General features: G+C 41.3%; 1 protein-coding gene across 1 annotated transcript in view; it reads left to right on the top strand.

The window, feature by feature from the left end:
- HSD17B12 (hydroxysteroid 17-beta dehydrogenase 12) overlaps window positions 1-22,907 on the top strand; it is a 65,829-nt gene that overhangs the window by 21,035 nt on the left and 21,887 nt on the right. The window contains exon 3 of the mRNA XM_032226228.1: window positions 10,821-10,896. Within this exon, the coding sequence (XP_032082119.1) occupies window positions 10,821-10,896 (76 nt within the window). The remainder of the gene's footprint in view (window positions 1-10,820; window positions 10,897-22,907) is intronic.

The following is a 22,907-nucleotide window of genomic DNA, read 5'->3' on the forward strand; positions in this document are numbered from 1 at the left end:
AGGTACCCCGGGTCAGAAGGGCAGAGGGTTTTACTCGATCCTCTTCCTAGTCCCCAAGGCATCGGGTGGGGGGAGAGCAATATTGGACCTTAAGAAACTCAACATCCATCTAGTGTACAAGCGCTTCAAGATGCTATCACTCCAAACCATATTGAGTTGCATCAGGCAGGACGATCTCATGACATCGATCGACCTGAAGGAGGTGTACCTGCACATTCCCATTCACCCAGCGCATCGCAGATTCTTGAGGTTCCACTGTGCAGATCATCATTACCAGTACAAGGCTCTTTCCTTCAGCCCCTCATCAGCCTCAAGGACGTTTACAAAGCTTCTGGCTGCAGTCGCAGCACATGTTCGATCTCTTCCTGTACGACTCATCTGCTACCTGGATGACACCCTCTTCCTGTCGCCATCGATTCCACAAGCACATTGAGACTTAGCCTCACCATTCGCACTCTCGAACAACACGGCTTCTCCATCAATCGGAAAAAGAGTCACCTGACACCAACCTTCAGAATTCAGCATCTGGGCACAGTGATCAACTCCAGCACCTGCAAGGTCATCTTCATGCAGCAGTGAGCAGACAGCATTATCTCCCTTGTGCGACAAATCAGGACATCCAGGTCAGCCTCTATCGTGATTCTATCCCAACTACTGGGAAAACTGATCTCATGCATTGTGGTAGTTCCCTGGGCCTGACTGCATGCACAGGAACTTCAGTGGTTCCTGCTTCCAGTTCAATGACGCAAAGCCAGCAACTCCAAGAGAATAGTGAATATACCTCTGAGAATCATCCGGTCCTCAGTTGGTGGCAGTTTACCGGCGCTGAAAAAGGACTCCCTTTTCAAGGACCCGGAACGCCTTATAACGACGGATGCCAGCCTGTACGGACACACGTGATGCAAGGCAGGTGGTCGCCAGCAGAGTTCACCCACAACATAAATTGGCTGGAGCTCAGGGTGGCCAGGCTGGCCCTCTGACACTTCTGTCAGCATGTCGAGGGCGCGCACGTTCTAATACTGATGGACAACATTGCCACCAAGGAGTACATAACCATCAGGGCGGGACTCATTTGAAGGCCCTGAGGGTGGAGGCAGAGGCCCTCGGGCGTTGTGCCGAGCCCCACCTCGGGTCTCTGAGGGTGGATCACATATCAGAGGAAGACAACGTGACTGCAGACTGGCTGAGCAGAACTACAATCGGCAACTTGGAATGGCATCTTCATCCATCTCTTTTTCACCAGCTATCTGAGAGATTCGGCCTTCCAACGATAGACCTCTTCACCAGTCCGATGAACACGCATCTTCCCTGGTTCTTCTCGCGATACCAGTGCCCCGGAGCTGAAGGGACAGACTCCCTTCGATGCCGCTGGCCTCCCGGCCTTCTTTACACCTTTCCGCCTCTCAACTTCATCCCCCAAGTGATCAAGAAGATTCTGTTAGAGGGTGCAGAAGTACTGTTGGGCGCACCGCATTGGCCGAGGCGATCCTGGTTTGCCGACCTTGTCGATCTCTCAGTGACCAAACCCTGGCGCATTCCTCAGGAGCAGATCTCCCTCAGCCAGGAGGCCATTCCTCACCCAGACCCTCAGTGGTTCCAGTTGGCCGTCTCTCACTTGAGGGGAACATTCTGAGGCAGGACAACTTCTCAGACAAGGTCATCTGCACCATTCAGGTATCCAGACCGCCTTCCACGGTGCGCATCTATGACGCAACTTGGACTGCTTTTTCATCTTGGTGTTGGTCGCGTCATATGACCGCCACCACAACAACCATGCTGCAAGTCCTTGAATTTCTCCAGGACAGATTGGACAAAGGTCTTGCCTCAAACACACTGCGGAGGCAGACAGCCGCCTTGGCCACCATCTTGTCCAGAGACGACACTATACCACTCAGCTTCCGGAAGGGAGCTACCAACCTATACCCCCCAATGGTTCACCGGTACCCGACATGGGACTTGGCAGTTGTGCTGCAGACCTTGACCTCAACTCCATTCGAACTGATTGATTCCATCACCTTGCGACACTTGTCATTTAAGACTGCCTTTCTAATTGCCATCACTTTGGCTTGCAGAATTTCTGAACTGGCGGTCTATCGATCAGAGAGGACCTCTGTGTCGTGCACATGGATAGGGTCATTCTTTGTCTTGATCCTTCCTTCCTCCCAAAAATCAACACCTTGTTTCACAGCTCGCAGGAGGTGATTCACCCTGATTTTTGCCCACATCCCAGGGAGCGCATTTGGCACAAGCTGGACATCTGCCGGACAGAACACATATACAAGAAGAGGACGGCGTACTTCCGCAGGTCTGAATCCTTCTTTGTTTCTTTTCAGCCTGCCTCGATGGGCAGAAAGGTTTCTTCCTTGACTATCAGATGTTGGCTGTGCACCTGCATAAAGTTGGCCTACGAGTATCAGGCCTGACCAGTTCCTCCTTGCATAACCGCTCATTCCACGAGGAGCCCCGTGACCTCGGCTGCTTGGGCAATGCAGGCGCCCATCGAGGAAATATGCAGGACTGCGACTTTGTCATCGCCATCTATTTGCAACTATAAACTGGACTCATTCGCAGCTGCTGATGCCTCCTTTGGGAGGAGAGTCTTGCAGGGGGTCCTCGTGGCTCCGGAACAAGGGGACTTATCTTCTTCCCACCCTGGGGCTGCATAGCTTGGGTATGTCCCATGCTTGGACACTCCAAGCAGCACCTAGGAGAAAGACCGTTGGCTTACCTGAATGGTCGTTCTCTGGGCGCTGCGGGAGTGTCCAACCCCACCCTGGGGTAGTTTAGTGGAGCTTGAGTTACCACTCCGGAAGACATAGTCCACTTTCTAATGCCATCCTTCCATGTTACATCTCTTCATTTTTCAAACTGACCTCCAGGGGGAACTGGAGGCGTGGCTACACTAAAGATTTAAACTCAGTCCTTGGGCAGCAAGCTGAAGTTAACCCATTCTTGGACACTCCCACAGTGCCCAGAGAACGACCATTCAGGTAAGCCAATGGTCTTTCCTTGTATAAATTTAGGTTACATAAGTCAGGTCTTTTTTTTTTTAATAAAGTTTTTTAATTTTTAATTTAAAACAAATACAACATCCTTCTTTACATGCTATAGAAAGTGTATCAGTTGGTTACAAATAGACTTTTGCGCATCTCTTCCACAGTCAACAAACATAGTTCATGTTAACTCGAGCATTTTAACTCAAATATTCATACATGTCACCATCATCATATATCCATTTTCATTTGACTATAATTATTATTATTATTAATAATAATAATAATAATAATTTTTGTTTCTTAAACAATACATGCCCACACCAGTGGGAAAAGAAAAAAAAACAAGAAAAAAAAACAAAGAAGACAAAAAGAAAAAAAAGAAAAAACAAAAGAAAAACAAAAAACAAAAGGTATATATTATAGAAAAAAAAAGTATATCAGCTGGTTACAACATGTTTTGGTGCATCTCTTCCATTAATTCATATTATAATTAATTCATATCATAATTCATATTAATTCAAATATCTTAACTCAAATGTTTACCATATTGACATCATTATACCTCCACTTTTAGTTGACTACAGTTATTTAAACATCCTTCATCCTTAACTATGCCAAAGATTTAGTCCATAACCACATGCTGACATTTCATTTACTTGTTTGTAAAATCCTCTATTAACATGAAATCCTCATATCCTGTTTTAGCTGAACATCCATAATATTTAATACCAAAAATTCCATCTTCCATGCAATGTAGTTTATTATCATTCTCCCTTCTTTATGTAATTATATCGTATATCGTAACATTTTCCCCTAACATTTTCATATTAGTTAACATTTAACTGTATATATTTTATTTTATTTTTAATAGTGACAATTATTGTGATTAATAACCTTTGTATATGGTCCAAAAATATTTCCAACCTTCCCTTCTCATATCCAATTATTATTTATCATATCAACTCCACATTATATACATTACTATCAATATCAATTATTATTCAGCTATATCTATTACAAATAAGAGTAATTAGATTTAGCTAATTTTAAATTGTATTCTTCCATCTATCAGCCTATGTCTCTCCAATAACAAAACCTTCTTAATCCTATTGCCATTCGTGGAACAGATTTACCAAATGTTTTTATAAGTAAGTCCAAACAGGGATATCTTCGCACCTTTTTACTCAGGATGCCTCTGATGAAATAATAACGTTGTCCCAGGCTTGTTACACTTTTCAATTTGTCTTTAATTCTCAAGGGTGGAATTAAAAATTCTGCAAATGATGTTTCATAAAGTGTAGATTCTTTAATGCTTCTCATTCCTCCTGCGCTCTGTCTTTTAAAATAAATCTTCTGTATGGCTGCCCCCCTTTCCAGCGTTGCATCTCTTTCTCCCTCCGAAATAAACCAGACGCCCTGCGTGTCAGCAAGTTGAGAGACTTCATTTCTCACATTCTTCATTTGTATTTCAGGAACATTCAAACATTCAACGTTCTCACTTTTTTCTTCATATTTTAATGTCAATAGTCCATTTTTTTTTTCAAATCTTTCATATGAGTCAAACAACTTTTGAAATGCAGAGAAAATAATTTGAAACGAACCTTTGGAGTATGTATCGACGCCATGTTGTGACGCAGTTAGAAGCTCTAAAATATTTGCAAGTAAAAACACGCTAGGAGCTGTGCGATCTTATCTGATCTTAGACCAACACAGCCAAGCAATAAAAGTGTCAGATCGTAAAAAGCCAATTTGTAGTAAATTAGTTTACAGCCCACTTAAAAAGAGTCAGAGGGAATGTTGAAGTAGATCTTTAAAACATTTAAGAAATAGGGTAACCACCGGCCATAAATCCATTAAAGAAAAACCAATTCGCCGCTAGATTCTTCTGTTCTTTGGTTTCAATTAGCTTAAATTTTAGTGCGGACCGTCTCTCTTTGAGTAATAAAATCAGCTTACCAGTTGAAATCACTTCCACCATTCTTAGGGGCAACCTGCAGTTTCGGTCAGCATACAGCTAATCCAGAAGGAGCTGGCAAAAGGGGTTGAATTCCAAGCCCCCCAGAGACCTGCGAACGTCTCTGAGGTCACTGGATCTCCCCAAACCTTTCACTGTCTCTTCGGGACAGCTAGGATCGAAAACGACCCATCCAATTTCCTTCGGGATAGGGGAATTTCAGGAATAGCCTGAAACTCCGTCTTCTCACTGCTAAGCCCCGCCTTCTTCCCATAAGTCAGGTCTGTATGAACAGGTGACTGACAGTACACAGAAATTTGTACTCATGAAAGATATGGCTACTGTGTTCTGTATTGCTTTTGGCCCACCTCAAGTCTCGACAGAATTGAAATTTTTTCAATTAATTTATTATATCTTGAATCTGTTTTGCATATAAATTTTGAAAATGGTATTCTTATTTATTGTATACACACCTGATCAATATTATTTTTCTTGTAATTGATTGTGTGCCATCATGTTGGTACAAACTGTTAACAATCATATAGATTTTTCTATGACAGTCTCTTTCTAACTTGGTATGTTGACCTGAACCAGGCATACATGCAGACGTTTGGCTGCAAGATTTCTCTTTAAATGGTGCAAATACAGGCAATGACAGGCCAGTCATTTGTCCTCACATGCTTAGTTCAAAATCCTTTGGAAACTTATCTGCAAAGGATTTTCATTAACCAGAGTCCAAAGTAATAGGAACAGTCCAAGGGTTGAGGTTAGGACAACATTGTGAGTAGATCATTATACAGATCCAAAACCCTTCCCCAAAGCTCTAAAGTGCATTGTATGATTCTAGGCATTGAATTACTAACATGTGAAATTAATATTGTACAAAGTTTGCATTCTCTTTAAAAGTTTATTTTTTTTAGTATTGGAATATAGATTGACCTCTTCCAATCAGTTAGCCAGTGGTGTTCTCCAGATTTGTTGGCATGGCTTGGTTAGAATCTTTGAATTCAGTGGTATTTCATCAGTTCTTGGAGGCTTCTGAGTTGGTAATGATCAGAGGACTGATCTAATGTTATCTTCTACTACTTATAAACTCTTGCAAGAAGGGAATATCTTCTAAGCTATCTTGGTTGTTGACACCTTGGTTGTGCAGTGTTTCAGTTTATTCCTGCCCTCTTAGTTAGCATACCAATTTGAGGTTGTAAGCTCCTTCTCAGTTCAAAGATCTTTTGGAAGACTTTAGTTGTTTTTTCATGCCTATTTCCATTTCCAGTGTCTTTAGAGATGTCATTAAAATAATACTGGTTCTTGATTCTTTTAACAGCTCTCTGAAAAATGTCTTAAATTCCTTTCTCAGATTTTTAATCTTTCTTGGCTTTGGTTTTTTTATTCTTCACTTCACAACAATTTCAAGAGTTTATTTCAACATCCAGTTTGTTTTTTTTCTTGTCTTCATTTTTGACGGTTTCTTTTTGCATTCATCCCTAACACATTATATTCATTCCATAATTCCTCTGGTTTTCTATCAGTGAGTTTCGGGCTTCAAACCAATTCCTGATGTTCTCCTTGAAAGTAGTGGGTATATGTTCAAGATTGTATCATGGAAACTGACCAGCTTTCTTCTTTTTCTTTAGCTTAACTTGGAACTTGCACAAGAGCATTTTGTAATCTGTTCCACAGGCAATACCTAGCCAAACATCTTTGATGTTATAATTGAGCTCCACCTCATTTTAGCAATAATGCAGTTGGTTTGATGTCTATATACTCCATCTGATGATGTCCATGTGTTGGGGCAATCATTTTGGTTATTGGAAGATAGTGTTAGCTATGAAGAATTCATTGGAATAGCAGAGATTGGCTAAACTAGACTCCTGCTTTGGTTTCCTAAACTATATAATTGAACCACATTTTCCCCTTTAATATTTCTAACTTTGGTACTTCAGTCTTTAGTCACAAGCACCACATTTTCCTTGCATATTCTGTTGTGTTCAAATGGAATTTGATCATAAAACTCAACCTCTTCTCCTGCTTTTGTGGGTGGAGCATATATGCAAATGATTGTCATATTACAGGGTTGTTCATCAAATCTGATCAATATAATTTGGTTATTGATGTGCATTGTAGCCAAGTACTGTTATTACTATACTTTTACAAACTATAAGAGCAACACTGTTTCTTCTTTATTTTTCATTTTTTAGTAATAAACAGTGTGATATTCTGAATGAAATGTGTAGTCTGGGTCCATTCACTGATGCCATAGATATCAATTTGTAGTTGTTTCATCTTTCACTGTATGGAACTTATTCATATTCATGCTTCTTATGTTCTGTGTTCCTGATATACTATCTTTGCAGCAATCGATTTTCTTTTCCTCTGTGACAGAATCAGCAACTAAATGTCCTAAAGACTTAATCTAGCTATGTCATAAACACCGTTAGCGCACTCCAAAAGATCTTCAGCATCTCTTCGGTAGCTTTTTGAATGCCATCTGACCTGAGAGGCTCATTATGTCCTCAGTCAATTGATATTTTCCATCCATGTGGTTTTCTTGGTAAAAGTACAGGAGTGGTTTATGGCTGCCTTCTGTATAAAATAATGTCTTTGCTATCTTCACTAAAGTGATTGTGGAGACCAATGCTTTATATATAGCTGCTATCCGCTATAAATGTCTTGTTGCTTTACCTGAGCAGCTGGGATGCCTTAGGTGACCCTGTTGGGAATATATACTGTTGGCATACACTCCTGACATTATCCACTCATCTTTCCCAGAACAGTCTCTCTCTCCCAGCCAAATTGGGCAATAAGGAGATATCATAAGAGTGTTGTAAGTCAGTTACCTACATTCTGAGTTACAATGGGACACTAGAGTTTTTACTTATAATCTTTTTTACATAAATGAATTTTATATTTCATAATGTGACAGTTTTGAAATTAATTACTGGTATGTCTTAAAGTTTTGTGTTTATATTAACATACTGTATTTCCCCCGAAAATATGACAGGGTCTTATTTCCTTTTACTTACAAAATATGGCCTTGGGCTTATTATAGGGGAGGGCATCTTGTTTTGGGGTTACCGGGTGGCTGCTCCCTTGTGAACTGGCTCCCAAAGAGCCAGGCACAGCCTCAGGGGTGAAGCAGCCATGAGGTGACCAAGCTCACGAGCAACCACCCGGCAAACTCCCTCTCCAACCGGGCAGAGCGCTATTCACTGGCCTACGGGTATCCCTAAGGCGCCAAGCCACATGGTGCTCTGCCTGTTCCCCAGCTCCCATGGCTTGCCACATAGGGGTACCCCATAAGTCAGTGCATGGAGATCTGCCGGCTGAAGAAGGGGGTTGCGCGAGCGTCTGTTCTGCCTCCAGTAGGCATGCTAGCCTCAACATATCCGGGCCCAGCTCTCCCTGCAGCAGCCACCGCCGTGCTCCAAGCATAATGTCTTCTCCAGTTCCAAACTCCCAAACTGGATTGCCAAGTCTTCCAGGAGCGGCCGCTCTAGGAGTGCGCTCTGGTTGTGGGCTGGCTGCTGGAAGACTGTCCAGAAGACTCTCTTACAGAGTCTTCCAGCTGCCAGCCATAGAGCACACTCCTAGAGTGGCTGCTGCTGGAAGACTCAGCAGCCGAGTTTGGGAGTTTGGAACCGGAGAAGACATTATGCTCGGAGCGCGGTGGCTGCTGCTGCAGGGAAAACTAGGCAACTCCCCCCTCTGGCCAGCAGAACGCCACTCCCCAACCTAGCGGTATCCCAAAGGAGGCAAGCCATGTGAGCGCCTTTCTCCCCCCAGGCTCCTGTGGCTTAGCGCCTTCAGGATACCGCTATGTCGGTGAGTGGTGCTCTGCCTGGCTGGAGGTTGGGGGGGGGGGTTGTCCAGAGGGTTTATTTTTGGGGGTGGGCTTATATTTTTGCCCAAGCAAAAAATGTGGACAGGTTGTATTTTCGGGGAAACACGAAAACACTGCCAAGATGTGCTAATCAGACCACACTTAGAAACTGATACTTGAATGGTAATTCAAGTTACTAGTTTTAATGTTGTTGTTAGTTGTGAAGTCATGCCTGACCCATCGCGACCTCATAGACAATGTTCCTCCAAACCTTCCTGTCCTGTACCATCCTTTGGAGTCCATTAAAGCTCACACTGACTGCTTCAGTGACTCCATCCAGCCACCTCATTCTCTGTCATCCCCTTCTTCTTTTGTCCTCAATCTTTCCCAGCATTAGGCTCTTCTCCAGTGAATCCTTCCTTATACCAATTCCTATACTGCTTTTAAAAGTCCAGCCTGCTTATGTTTTCTTTCTCACTTGATAATGCATCAGTTCCAGTGGTCTTCAGACATTTCTGCAATACTTTGATTGAAAAGAAAAATCCCAACTAAACAAAACAAGAAATCTAGCACCATCAAACTCCAGTTATTGGATTTTTCTTGGCGCCAAATGTTCCATTTAACTTCTCACCAATTATGCGAATTGTTTGGAGAAGGTAAGGGTCTGAAATAAGAATATTCTATACCGTAGGTGGCCTATAACTTCTCCATTGCCCTTTACAAAAAAGTAATTGCTATATCTATCATGATTCCAACAGCTATCCTATCCTGGTAAACAACTCAATCAAGACTTGATTTACACTTTGCCTTAATCCAGATTAACCTCCATCCATTCATCAATTTAATCTAAAAGTTTGCCTAACTCCAAATGAGTCCAGGCTGTGTAGAACATTCAAATCAATAAAACCAAAATGTGTGTAGGGTGTGGAAGCAGTGTGTGTTGTGGAAGAAAATGTTCTGCCAATATATACAATTGTGAAAAGTGCTTCCCAATGACCTGAGGAAAAGTTGAACTTTCAGATATATATTTTTTAAAAATAGGTTAATGCATAATCCACAGTACATATTGCTTTCTTAAGAGTGGTTGAAGTTGACAGGCCCCTGGGTGTCTACTGCCACTCTCTGGACTGTCAAAGGTGCCTTTTCTGCATCCTTGTTGTTTCCCATTCTCTGGTAAACGTTAGAGGATTTTATTCATTTTATCACATCCCAACAATATCAAGTTCAGTTTACAAAATTATTTATTCTCTGTCTGCCCTCTCTATATGTCCATTTGAATGTGGTTATGAAACCTATTAAGCATAGCTAACTGTCTCTAGGGCTTGCACCCCTTTCAGTATCCTTATGGACATATTCCTGACATAGCAGTTTTCTTTTGATGAATCTGGAGTTCTGAATTTTGCTGAGGGGTTGAAAGTTGTGCTTAGATTTTGTATCATAAGCCTGAAAATAAAAGGTTATGATGAAAATCCATTTCCTAGATTGTGTGGAGAAGAAGTCTAGGTTTGTTTCAGCTGCACTCAGTGTAAAAAGAAATTAAAAACAGTGACACAATTTTCTAGCTAAATTTTGCCCTACTTCTATAAAAAAAATAGTAATCTCCAAAACAGAAATTCCTGTGTTTCAGTTACCTAAACCTCTTTCAGTTTTTTTAAATAGGAGAATTTGTTTCAGTAAGTGTGTGGCCCCCTCCCAAGCTCCGTTTTTGCTGGCAGAGGGTTGCAGGAGGCCATCCCAGCCAAAAACGGAGATTGGGAGCCCGTTTTTGCTGGCAGAGGCACCGCAGGCCGGTCCTTCGCTGTTTTGCCTAAACCCCTTTTCATAATTTTAAATGATTGCTAAGCAATCTGTTATAAGTCAAAGACTATCTGTGTATAAAATTCCCCCTTTTTTTCCATTTGAGACACTTATTTGGAATTAGGTGGGTACTAAAGTTTTCTTCTGGCAGAATCTTTGGAATCAACTCCACAGTTGCAATTCTTAATAATGATTCTGAGCTTGTACAGAATTGGAATTAATCTTTTTGTAATTTTTTATTTTATTTTCTCAGTTAGCAAAAAAAGGAATGAAAGTGGTTCTTATCAGCAGATCTCAAGAAAAACTGGATAAGACTGCCAGTGAAATAGGTGAGTATTTTTCTTGGTTTTTCTTGATCAATAAAAAAAATCTTTTGAATTTGACTCCAAGTGATTTCGAGAGAATGTTCATATAGTTTTCCTAAAAACAGAAGTATTTCGCTATTGCTTTATTCCAGCATTCTTTTGTTTTAGACACTGTTGAATTTTCCGGTAGTCTTCTGTGCAAGTACTAAACATGCATGGCCATATTTAGTTTTTATGACATCAATTCTTCATCACCACAAGGTAGAGCTGACAAGAAAGAGCTACCTCCACCTCTTTTGGCTAGAAGGAAAGAGTTACTTATTTACCAGTCACAGGCAGGAAGGGTGGGGCAAGATGCAGTCTGGGTTAGGTAGGTCTTTTGTGGTAGCTTCCTCCCTGCTGGTCACATCATAGAAGTTCCTCCCTCAGATGATAGTGATGTCTACGTTATGGGCACAAAAGACAGAAATATATTGTACCACAGTAGCCTTTCTTCTCCTACAGCGAAGTGGCCCCAAGCAGACTGTGACATATCTCTGGTAACCTGGGTGATGTTTAAATTTATTTAAAATTTCTTTTGTTTTGCCTTTATTATCTTTATAGATAACTCAAGGTGGCAAACATACCTAATGCGGGTAGTTCTTGACTTAACAACAGTAATTGATCTTGGAATTATGGTTGGCAGCCAAGGTATCACATGGCCAGATTAAATTCTTTACATTTTATGTGGCAGTCGTTAAGTGAATCCATTTTCCCTAATCGGCCCTTTTTGCCAACAACCAGAAGTAAATGTCAGAACCTGTAAAAAAGTTGCAAATTATGGTCATATGACCATGGAACAGCGTAAACAGCTGTAAAGTTTTGCCACGTACTCGGAATGTGATTACATGAACATGGGTTGCCATCGTAACTTTGAAAGTGAGTTGTAAGTACCTCTGAGGAGATTTGTCATAATTTCTAATGGTCGTTAAGTGTCCAATTGTAAGTTTAGGGTTACCTGTAGTATGTTCCATTTTTATTTACCAATTTTTATTTACCACGCGTATTTTACAATTTAAGAAGAATCAGATGTGCAGGTAGTCCTCAACTTACGACCACAATTGAGCCCGAAATTTATGTTAAGTGAGAAATTTGTGCAAGAATTGTATTACTTTTCTTGCCACATTTGTTAAGTGAATCACTGCAGTTGTTAAATTAGTAACACAATTGTTAAATGAATCTGACTTTCCCCTTGACTTTGCTTGTCAGAGGATTGCAAAAAACGATCATATGACTCTGGGACACTATGACCGTCATAGATGTGAGTCAGTTGTCAAGTATCCAAATTATGTGCCCATGGGGATGCTACAATGGTCGTAAGTGTGAAAAAAGGTCATAAGTCAATTTTTTCAGTGACGTTGTAACTTTGAACAGTCACTAAAGGAACTGTTGTAAGTCTAGGACTACCTGTATTTGAATTGAAGTGCTTGATTAAATTTTGTTTCTTTACAGTGATATTTGAGTGCTGTCTTAAATTCTGTATGGAGGAGGATAAGTATATTGTAAATAAAAATGGTATTTGGTTACATTTGTCACAGGTAGCCCCAGCTTTTTATAGTTATCCAGTTTGGATGCCACTTCATTCTTCTCATAGGAATATCAGTTAAAACTATAGAAATTGAAGTCCAACACATTTGGGAAATATACATTTGCGCAAGTGTATGGATAAGAAGCAAGATCACTTTTCTGACAAAGACAGAATCAGCATAAAATGATTTTGAAAACTCAACAATGAGACACTTTTAGATATGATTATCTGGACTTTCATAGAATCTGAAAGAACTGCAAAACAGTACATTTACAGCTAAAAGAACAACACTATTTGTACTTGATTTAGAGTAGTTGGCTTTCCTATGCACAGTATTTCTGTATTATCAGAGTTTTTATGTCAAAATTCTTTCTAGATGCAACTTCAAAAATGAGCTATTACAAAAAAAAATAATTAAACGCATTACTAGAACCATCATATGCATCCAAGGTTCAAAACAAAGCTTAGCTATCCACAAGAGTGTGTATGCGGTACAATTCATACAGGAACCTCTGGGCAGGTGTCTGCCTTTCAACAAGGCTAAAAATAGCCCTCATTATCATAAGCGTGAGGAACACACTTAAACATGAGCAGCATCACGACAGCCTTGTGGAAGAAGTTTAAAAGGAATATAATCTTCCTCGTGCTAAATCGTTCAAATGTATGAAAGGTTCTTTAGTAAGAGTAATGTTTCCTGCAGCTCTTCTGCAGTAGTTGAAAAGATAGGGGATTTACTTTCTCCCCCTCCTTATATTGATAAAACATTGATGATAAAAACAGCTGTTTTCCAAGTGGAATGCTCCCTTTATAGCAGATCACCTTGGATGTCATTGAAAATATTTGATGTCATTCTAGTGGCAGAACAAACCTCCCCAGCCCTCTCATTACCACCAATGATTTGAAAGATGTCAGGGTAGATGTCAGGCACAAGCAACCAGAGCCACTCATAAATAGCTTAAGTGAGCAAATATATTGCCTTTTACCTATGTTACAAGAATCTCCCCAACTTGGTTGTCTTCCCCTGAGAAAGACCAGATAAAGCTTCATGGATCTTGGAGGAGGTCAAGCTTATGTTGCTTGCAGCTGCGCAGCAATTCTAGGCTGGGTCCCCACTTGTCTCCTGCTTCGAACCTAGCTGGCAGTTTGCCAACAGTAGAATAATACTGTACAAACCACAGGCTAATGGTAAAAATTAAACATATTATAATATCAATAATTAAGCATGGCTCCCTACTTTTCAACTGCATCATGGGCAGTATGTTTTCTATGTATTTTTAAACAGTTCCTGGAATAATCCAATTTTTGCTTGCATAAGAAAAATGTGTCAATGGCATAGAAGGCTAGGAGGAAAAATACTTCAAGGTGGCATAAGGTTAATTAAGCTTGATGTTTCCACAAGGAAAGACAAATACTTCACATGGAAGAAGTCAGTTTAAAAAAAACCCAAACGGATCTGTTTTTCCAGTGCAGTAAAGTCTAAAGCAATACCTCTCAAATTTTTTCTTTCATTACTCAAACCGCTTATCAGAAAATCCTTACTTATTTCCCTGTTGTGTTTGGATAACGGGTTTGTGTGTCATTACCCAAAGAAATACCAGTGTTACCCAATTTTGGGTAGCTTATCTATGTTTGGAAATCACTGATCTAAGATGTTCATAAGACATTCCAATGGTTTTGCTCCAAGGTACATTCTGTAAATTTTGTGCAGATGTAATGAAGAATTTGGATAGAGTATACCTGTGGAAATTGGAGTATTTTTTTTTATTTAGACAAGAAATAAAATGTGACATATTGATATTATAATGTGACTCATATGGATATACTGGCAAGGCAGTAAAGTATGTGTATATGCAGGAACGGTATGTTGTTGTTAAAGACTGCTCAACAAAGAATTTTTATACAGAGAAATTCAAACAGGTAAATCACTCATAAATTACTTTTAATAGAAGAATACTGAAGAAGTAAAAAGTCTTAAGTTGCCAGTGTTTTTGTTTGCTAAAAGACAAGTGGTTTGCTCTATTCCACATTACTTTATAGCTTGGCTTTTATGTTGATTTATCTGCCATCTTCTGGTAGCTGCCTAGTGTTGCCTTTATGATATAGGTGTCATACAAGTTTATTAAATAAGTAAATGATTGATGCCTTTTGGATATGATTATATACAAAGACACTAAGACTACATAAAAGTAAGGTAGTATTCCATACTGCAGTAAATTGGTGCAAAATATTATCCACAGAAAATGCAAAGTAGCTTTTGCTTTCCTGATTTTAAACAATGCTGAAATATACTGCATTTTTTGGAGTATAAGACACACCTTTTCCCCCCTTAAAAGAGGGTGAAAATTTGGGTGTGTCTTATACATCGAATGCAGCCCCCCCCCCTTTGGCCTCTGAGTCCTAGCAATTTACCTCCTTGCAGCAAATGGAGAAAATGGGGCTTGCGGAGACAGCAATAGGCTATGGCAATTCCTGCAGCCTGAAACAGCTGATGATTGGGAGGTCCGTGATGAAATTGAAAGTGAGACTTGCTGTTTGCCGCAAGGAGGTACTGTAATTTTTGAAGTATAAGATGCACCTTTTCTTCCCCTAAAAGAGCATGGAAATGTTGGTGCGTCTTATATACCAAATACAGCCATTTTTGGCCTCCTAAAGCCCCACACCCGCATCCCATTTTTGTGAAAAACAGAGGCATTTTTTCCTTCCTCCAGTCCCCAGAAGCACTCTGCAGGCTTTAGCAGGGCTGGGGGAAGGGGGAAATGCTCCCGTTTTTGCAAAAAAACAGGCCATTTTTTGCAAAAAATGAGGCATTTTTGCCTTCCTCCAGCCCCCAGAAGGACTCTGCAGGCTTCAGTAGGGCTGGGGGAAGGCAAAAATGCCCCTGTGTTTGTGAAAAACGGCCCATTTTTTGCCCATTTTTCACAAAAACAGATATTTTTGCCTGCCCCCAGGCCTACTGAAGCCTGCAGAGTGCTCCTGGGAGCGGGGGAGGACAAAAACTTTTTTTTCTTACTTCCTCTTCGAAATCTTGGTGCGTCTGGTATACACTGGTATGTCTTATAGTCCAAAAAGTACAGTAAATTGTTGGGCAACAGAGGCAGATTTTTTTTCTTGTGCTAATCAGGCTGCTTGCTGCAAAGGAGGTAAGCCAATAACTATAAATGCCTATAGAATGTTCAAATTAGTTGACTTATTTTTTAAAGACTGATTTATTATTATTCTAGACAACTTAACAAAATGAAGACACTTTTAAATAGCAGAGAATAATGTATACTTCCAGAAAGCCACATCAATTTTAACAGCATCTGTACAAGTATAGTCTGAAATGTAACACTACAAACAGTGTATATCATCTGTACTGTTTGCTATTTGCTGCAAGGAGGAAAATTGCTGGGAGACAGAGGCAGATTTTTTTCTCCTTAAAAGCTAGGTGCGTCTTATACTTTGGAGCGTCTTATAATCTGAAAAATATGGTAAGGTATTAGATGATTGAAAAACCTCTTATGCATATTCGATAGTATTGGGGTTTATCCATCCATGAATTTCTCTTCATTTGTGGAAGAAATCAGAGTCCTATAGATGTTCCCTGTTGGAGAAAATAGGTAATTAATTTTTTTGAACTCCCTCCATTCTCCGTAGGACCTTGTGGAAGGGTCCAGGATTGGGTTATTTTCACGTCCAATTTGCCCAGAGACTGAGCTAAATTTGAAGCCATTCCTCTCTGCTTTCTGTGCCTGGCTCCACTTTTCCACTGAAGTCTGGCCCAAGAGAGACACTTTTCTTGTTCGCTCCTGAGATTGGACTAGTTTAACTCTGGACCCTTTATCCTTACCCCTCCTTACCTCTCCTGGCCTTTCCTTTGAAAGTGGCAGTAGATCTTCGCAGTTAGAGATAAGGGGTCGGAGGCACTGGCAGGTGGGCTGATTCAGCTCCCTAAAGGCCACGTGGAGCCCGTTGAGTGCCGCTGTGGGACAGCGACTCTTCGTGGCACTGGGAGCAGCACGGGTGGTTTCCTACGGACTTGCTGAGGCTCGAGCTCCTGTGTGATGGAGGACAGCCTCTGTACCTGCAGCGAGCCACCAGCGAGCAGGCAAAGTAAGAAAATGCCTGCTATAGACTCCCTGGTGGCTGCACTGGCCTCTTCCTCTTCCCTTTTCTTAGGGGATATAGCCGATAATCTCAAGGCTGAGGATAAAAAGGAGGAGCTTACCTTGCGGAAGATCTTTCAGGCTGCATCCTGTTCCATTAAGGTAGCGGCCTCAGCTTAGTTCTTTAATTGAATCACATTGCTGTGGTTCCGTCAGATGCAGGAGCATATTCCCCCGAATGACCAACGGTTGCAGCAAGATTTAAACAAATTAATGGCTGCCACTCAGTTTTCTTCAGATGGCACACTCAATGCAGTGAAATATGCATCCAGAGCCTTGGTGACTTTGGTGACCTCCAGGCAGCTTTTGTGGCTTTGCAAGTGGCAGGCGGATGCCAGGTCTAAGTGGCTCCTGGCAGCTGCTCTCCATATGGGGACCCAGTTGTTTGGGGCACCTCTGGGCCCCATTCTTGTGGAAGACAAGAACAAAAAGAAAGTTTTGCCCACAGCGGACCAGAGGCCAGCCCCATACTACTATAGACCTTCATTTTGATCACAGGACCAGGAAATCCAACAATCAAGGAATTCTCCTCCCCATAGTGATAGGCAACAGGATAGGCAGACAGACAGGGTGTATCCTTGAGACAGGTCCAGATACCAGTCCCAGAACAAGAGGCTCTTTCAAGGGGAGGTGTTTGCCCCTTCCACAGAGGCAAGTGATTTGTATTCCAACCCTCCAATTGGCGGCCGACTCTCCTTGTTTGCAGATCTGTGGGACTTCATTACCAGTGGGTTCTAGACACTATTAAATTCGGCCTTCGTCTAGAATTTATCTCCCACTCCCTGAACAGGTTTTGGGTTTTCTCTTCTTCTAGGAATCCCGTCAAGCGGAATCTCATGAAGGTGGCCATTCAACAACTCCTTGAGATTCAGACTATTGAACTGGTTTATAAAGATCAGGAGGGACTGGGGTTTTACTCCAATTTTTTTATGGTTCCTAAAAGTTTGGAGGGGGGGTGGAGAGCAATTTTGGACTTTAAACTTTTGAATTCGCACATTGTATTTAGAAGGTTCAAAATGGCCTCCTTCAAGACCATTCTAATGGGGATTAGGCCAGGAGACTTTATGGCCTTGGTGGCCCTTACAAAGGCCTACCTCCATATTTTGATCCTTCCAGAGCATAGGAAGTTTTTGAGATGCTCCTATTGGCATCCACTACCAGTACAAGGCTCTTACATTTGGCCTTGCTTCAGCTTCTTGGACTTTCATCAAGGTTCTCGCCACCTTGGCTGTGCACCTATGATCAGTACCAGTTGAAATTCAGTGTTATTTGGATGATATTTTAGTTTAGGTATTGTCATTCCAGCAGGCAGGGTCTCATCTAGCCTTAACCATTCGGACCTTGCAGACACATGGGTTCTCTGTGAATTTTGCAAAGAACAATTTGGACCTTTCCAATATGCTACAGCATCTGGGTGCTATTATAGATGCTACAGAGGGTAAAACCTTTTTCCCGAGCATAGGGAAAGCATTGTCCAGTTGGTTAGGCAGGTCCGTAGGGAGCGGCCTGTCCCTGTTCTCTGTCCAAGCTGCTAGGGAAAATTATTTCCTGCATCGCTATAGTGCTGTGGGCTCGCCAGCACACCCAGATGCTGCAGTGGCTGCTTCTTCCACATCAATGCAGTGGCACCAGCAATGCGTCGTTCAAGATCAGGGTGCCGCTTCAGGTCCTCTTGTCCCTGAGATGGTGGCTATCACCGGCTCTTCGAAAGGGCTCAGTCTTTAAGGATCCAATGCATCTCACTCTGACAATGGATGTGAGCCTCTTCGGCTGGGGAGCTCTGCTGGACTCTCAGCTGACCCAAGGTCAATGGTCCCTGGTGGACTTAACACACAATATCAACTGGTTGGAACTTTACAGCACTGGTATCTGGCCACCATTTGTTGACACTGACAGACAATGTCTCATATAAATAATCAAGGGGCAACCTCTCTGTGGCCCTGTGGCAAGAGGCATTCAGGATGAGGACCTGGGTGGAACGTCATCTTCTGTCCCTGACGGCAGAACACATCTCCAGTGTAGACAATGAGCAGGCAGACCGGCTCAGCAGGACCACCATCGACCATGGGGAGTGGCAACTTCAGGCCGAGCTTTTTCGCTGGATCTTCCGGAGGTTCGGACAAGCGCTCATGGATCTCTACGCATCACCGACCAATGCCCAGCTTCCTAGATTCATTTCCCAAAAGTGCAAAAACACTTATGCAGGAATCACGAAATCTCCAGAACTGTAAAGCCTATAAACTTGAAATTTTGGACGTATGTTCCTCTTGGCTTCTAGGAGCTCAGTAACAAAGGATTTTTCAAAATGACATCAGAGCATTAGTATTTCATATATTATTAACACACTCTGATGCTAAGGAGTTTGACGTTCTATTCCCCCTCCCAAACTGAAAACTTGGATGTGGGCATGACCAGCACGTGACTCATCTGGCCTGCTGGCTGGGAGTTTGGAGAGGAGCCTGAGTGAGAGAAGGTGATAAGATAGGTGGGGCTTCTGTGGGGCAAACCTGAGGGAGAGAAGTGGATAAGGAGAGGAAATGAGGCTTCAGTGTGGCAAGGCTGAAGGAGAGAAGGGGGTAGGATAGGGGAGGCTTCTGTGGGACAAGCCTGAGGGAGAGAAGGGGAGAGGAGAGGTTGATGGTAACTACTCATTAATTTTAAAGCTGTAAGTGACAATTTATCAAGCCCGTTCACATAACTTCGTAGCGGAGCTTGGGTATTCAGCTAGCGAACTATATTTTTTGCTAGGATGATTCTTAATGAAGAAGAATTCTACCTACCTACAAACCTTTCTGTGAATGACTAGCTAGTAAGGCAGTACATAAATACATTGCTGGTACTGATAGAACATTTAGAAATACATATGTACACATATACAGCATGTAAAATATCTGATTAAAAATTGTGGTAGTTTGGTCATTTAATTGTAGATAATAAGAAAATGCAAAATTAGTTTATAGTCCTTAACTAAAAATAATTAGTCACATGTTACTGCTGCTCTCCTCAGAGTTTGCTCTGTGAAGAGAAGAATAATCAAACTGTCATCATTACTGCCTCTTAAATTTTGCTATTTAATGACTTGCTAACCTGGTGTGGATCAGGTTATTTGCAGAACTATCTCTGCCTGAGGGTAATATTGCCACTTAACAAGACTTGGGAAGGGAAACTTTTCCATAGCAGTCCCAATTCTGTGAGGAACCACTTTCTTTAGATTCAGCTGGTCCCTGGCTTTGTAGCTTTCCAGAAGGCCATAAGAACTGGCTCTTCCCACAACTGCATTTTTTAGGGCAGTGATAGCGAACTTTTTCTAAAGGTGTGCCAAAAGCGTGTGCGTGCATGCTATTGTGCACGTATGAATGCCTACACCCACAATTCAATGCACTCCACCCACATGCGCATGTGTGTACAATCCCCCCGGGGGGGGGAGTTTTTGCCCTCCCCAGGCTCCTGAAGCTTTCCTGAAGCCTCCGGAGAGCGGAAACGGCCTACTCCAGCCCTTTGGAAGGCCGAAAATCAGTTGGCCAGCATGAGCATGCGCCCCAGAGCTGATGGCTCATGGGCCATAATTCTCCATCACAGTTTGAGGATATGATTCAAGCTCAGTGATGGTTTTGCTGGATATATTACTAAAGGTTTTTGTTCTATTGGCTTTTGGCTTTTATTCGTGTTATAAGGCATATAGAGGTGTGTTTTTTTTAAAGATCGGTAGCCATGTTAGCCAAATACATAAATCATCATCCATCAACCATTATAGATGATTTTTGTCTGAAGAGTGATCTTAAAATGTTAGTTACATGTATTGGAAAGTATTTGCACAATATTATAGCATGACGTGTAGATAAGAACCTTCCACATGCCTGATGACAATAAATTGGCGAGATGTTTGTCTTGCTAGAGGACTACTTAACCAAGGAATCATCATCTTCCTAGCAGTGTTCCTGCAGGTGCAGGATCTGTTTTTCAAATTTACAAATGCCATCTTGCACAATCAACTGCAACATCTGGGTTGAACTGGGCAATGTTCATGTCTGCATTTATTGTGTCTTGCCATCTTTGCTTTGTCCGTTCCCACATGCGCTTTGCCATCTGCGTTAAAATGGGAGGCAACACAGGCAATGATATAGGGTGCTACTCATAGGATATGGCCATACTGCTTATAATGGAGCTATTAATAGGACTACATAATAGAGCTTCAAAATAGGGAATAATATTGTTAAATATCTTAATACAGCTTGTTGGTTTCTTGATAAAAATACAGACTCTCTTGGTTTCCTAGATTAGATTTTAAAATTTAAAAATATGCCTGTATTACGTTTAATTTGTCTTTAATTTTTTGTTTTGTTTTACTGTATATACTCGAGTATAAGCCTAGTTTTTCAGCCCACTTTTTGGGCTGAAAAAAGCCGCCTCGGCTTATACTCGAGTCAGTGAAAAATTTGCCCGAAATGGAGGAGGAAAAGGGGCGGGGCCATGCCGCTGGGTGACACTCGTGAATGGCCCAGTGCCCCTGTGAGTTTCCCCTCCCTCTGTGTCAGTTTGCCGCGCAGCGCGCACCGCACCATCCCCCCTCCTCACGTTCTAATGTAATGCAGGGCTGTCTTACGATTCCCCTTCCTCCCCCTCCTGCCGCTCTGCAACGATGTCCCACCTCCTCCTTGTTATGGCAAGCAGCCACATAGCGATGTCCCACCTCCTCTGGTACAGTGATCCAATGATAGGAATCACTGTGCCGTGTGTCATAGGAGGCGGGACATCGCTCCCGCGGCTGCACGGGACATCATCATCACAGCGGGACGTCAGCATCATGAGGTGAGTGAAGTATTTCATTGAATACACCGCTAGTTTACTGTTTTTCTTTGAAATAAATATTCAAAAACATTATTGGTATCTATTTTTATTTTTGAAATTTACCGGTAGCTGCTGCATTTCCCACCCTAGGCTTATACTCGAGTCAATAACTTTTCCAGTTTTTTGTGGTAAAATTAGGTGCCTCGGCTTATATTCGGGTCGGCCTATACTCGAGTATATACGGTAAGTTTGTTCTTTATTTGTTGTAATCCACCTTATAGGACAAATTAAGCAGAAAGGCTAGATACAAATTAGCATTAATATAAGTAATATGTGAAATATTTAATCTTCATTTACGTTCCATAAATAGCACGTAAGTGCATTCTGCTGATAGCCTTTAACACACTGAATCATAGTTAGACACCAAATTGTATCTCTGTAATTAAAACCATCTTCTGTATTCATTTATTTAAAAGAAAAATGTGAAGTGGCATGAAGATCTATATATCTTGATTGTGCTCTTGTTAGATTGGTAAATACTGTATTTGAGGAGGGCAGAGCTTAATCTTGCCGTTCCCTTCTCTCATTGCAAATGTTTGCAGATTTCCACGTTTTCCCAATTAATCACCTTGTACCTTGGGACCAAACCACATGGTGCACACTTATTTTGCTTGTCCATTGTTTATTTAATCATGGAAAATTATCATTGTTTTCAGTTACTTTTTTCTCCATCCCCACCTCCTAAATAAATAGCCCTTACAGCAAGATGCAAATGTTCCCTTTGTATTTCATCTTTTGGAAACGAGCATTATTTTCAAGTCCCCAGGGACACGCTGCTATGCAAAATAATGACGTAAATAGTTCCTGCTGCAGTAGCAATCTTGTGATCACATCAGGAAAAAGAATACAACAGGTTGAACATCTCTAGAGTGAGGTGGAGTGCTGCTATTTTTAGCTACATCTGCTCTGCTTTGAAATCCTGTGGTCAGAGTTTTAGCAGAGACATCTTCTCAATGAGCATTATTTCTAGATCATATCTCTTTATTATAAAAGCTCGTGGGTTTTTTATTGCTACTAAAAATAATCCAAGATTTTAAGGGATATCGACAAAGATAAACAGCCATAAATAATTATACTCTTTATTAATCTATATGTTATCAGTAGCATATTAAAAGAATATCACACATTGTAGAACCAGTGCAATGTTGGTGAATGCCTAGTAAGGAGATCCATTGAATCTTTTTGCTGAAGGTTTGATTGTGAGATATCTAAAACATAAATCATTTGATAAGAGCTTGTATATTAGAATAGCAGGAACAAACAAAATAGAGTGCGAAGAATCTCAATATCCAAATTCAACTAGAATATGAAATATTTGATCCACCTATACAATACCGATTATGATGATGAACCATGAAATTGACTCTTATCAGCCCCATAGATGAATTTTCTCTTAGATGATCTCTCCCAAACTTAGTCTTCCATTGCCACTACCATTGAGTCAGCCATATGTTTTATTAGTGCTTGTAACTAGG

The sequence above is a fragment of the Thamnophis elegans genome, chromosome 1, assembly GCF_009769535.1.
Source record: "Thamnophis elegans isolate rThaEle1 chromosome 1, rThaEle1.pri, whole genome shotgun sequence".
NCBI classification, from domain to species: Eukaryota; Metazoa; Chordata; class Lepidosauria; order Squamata; family Colubridae; genus Thamnophis; species Thamnophis elegans.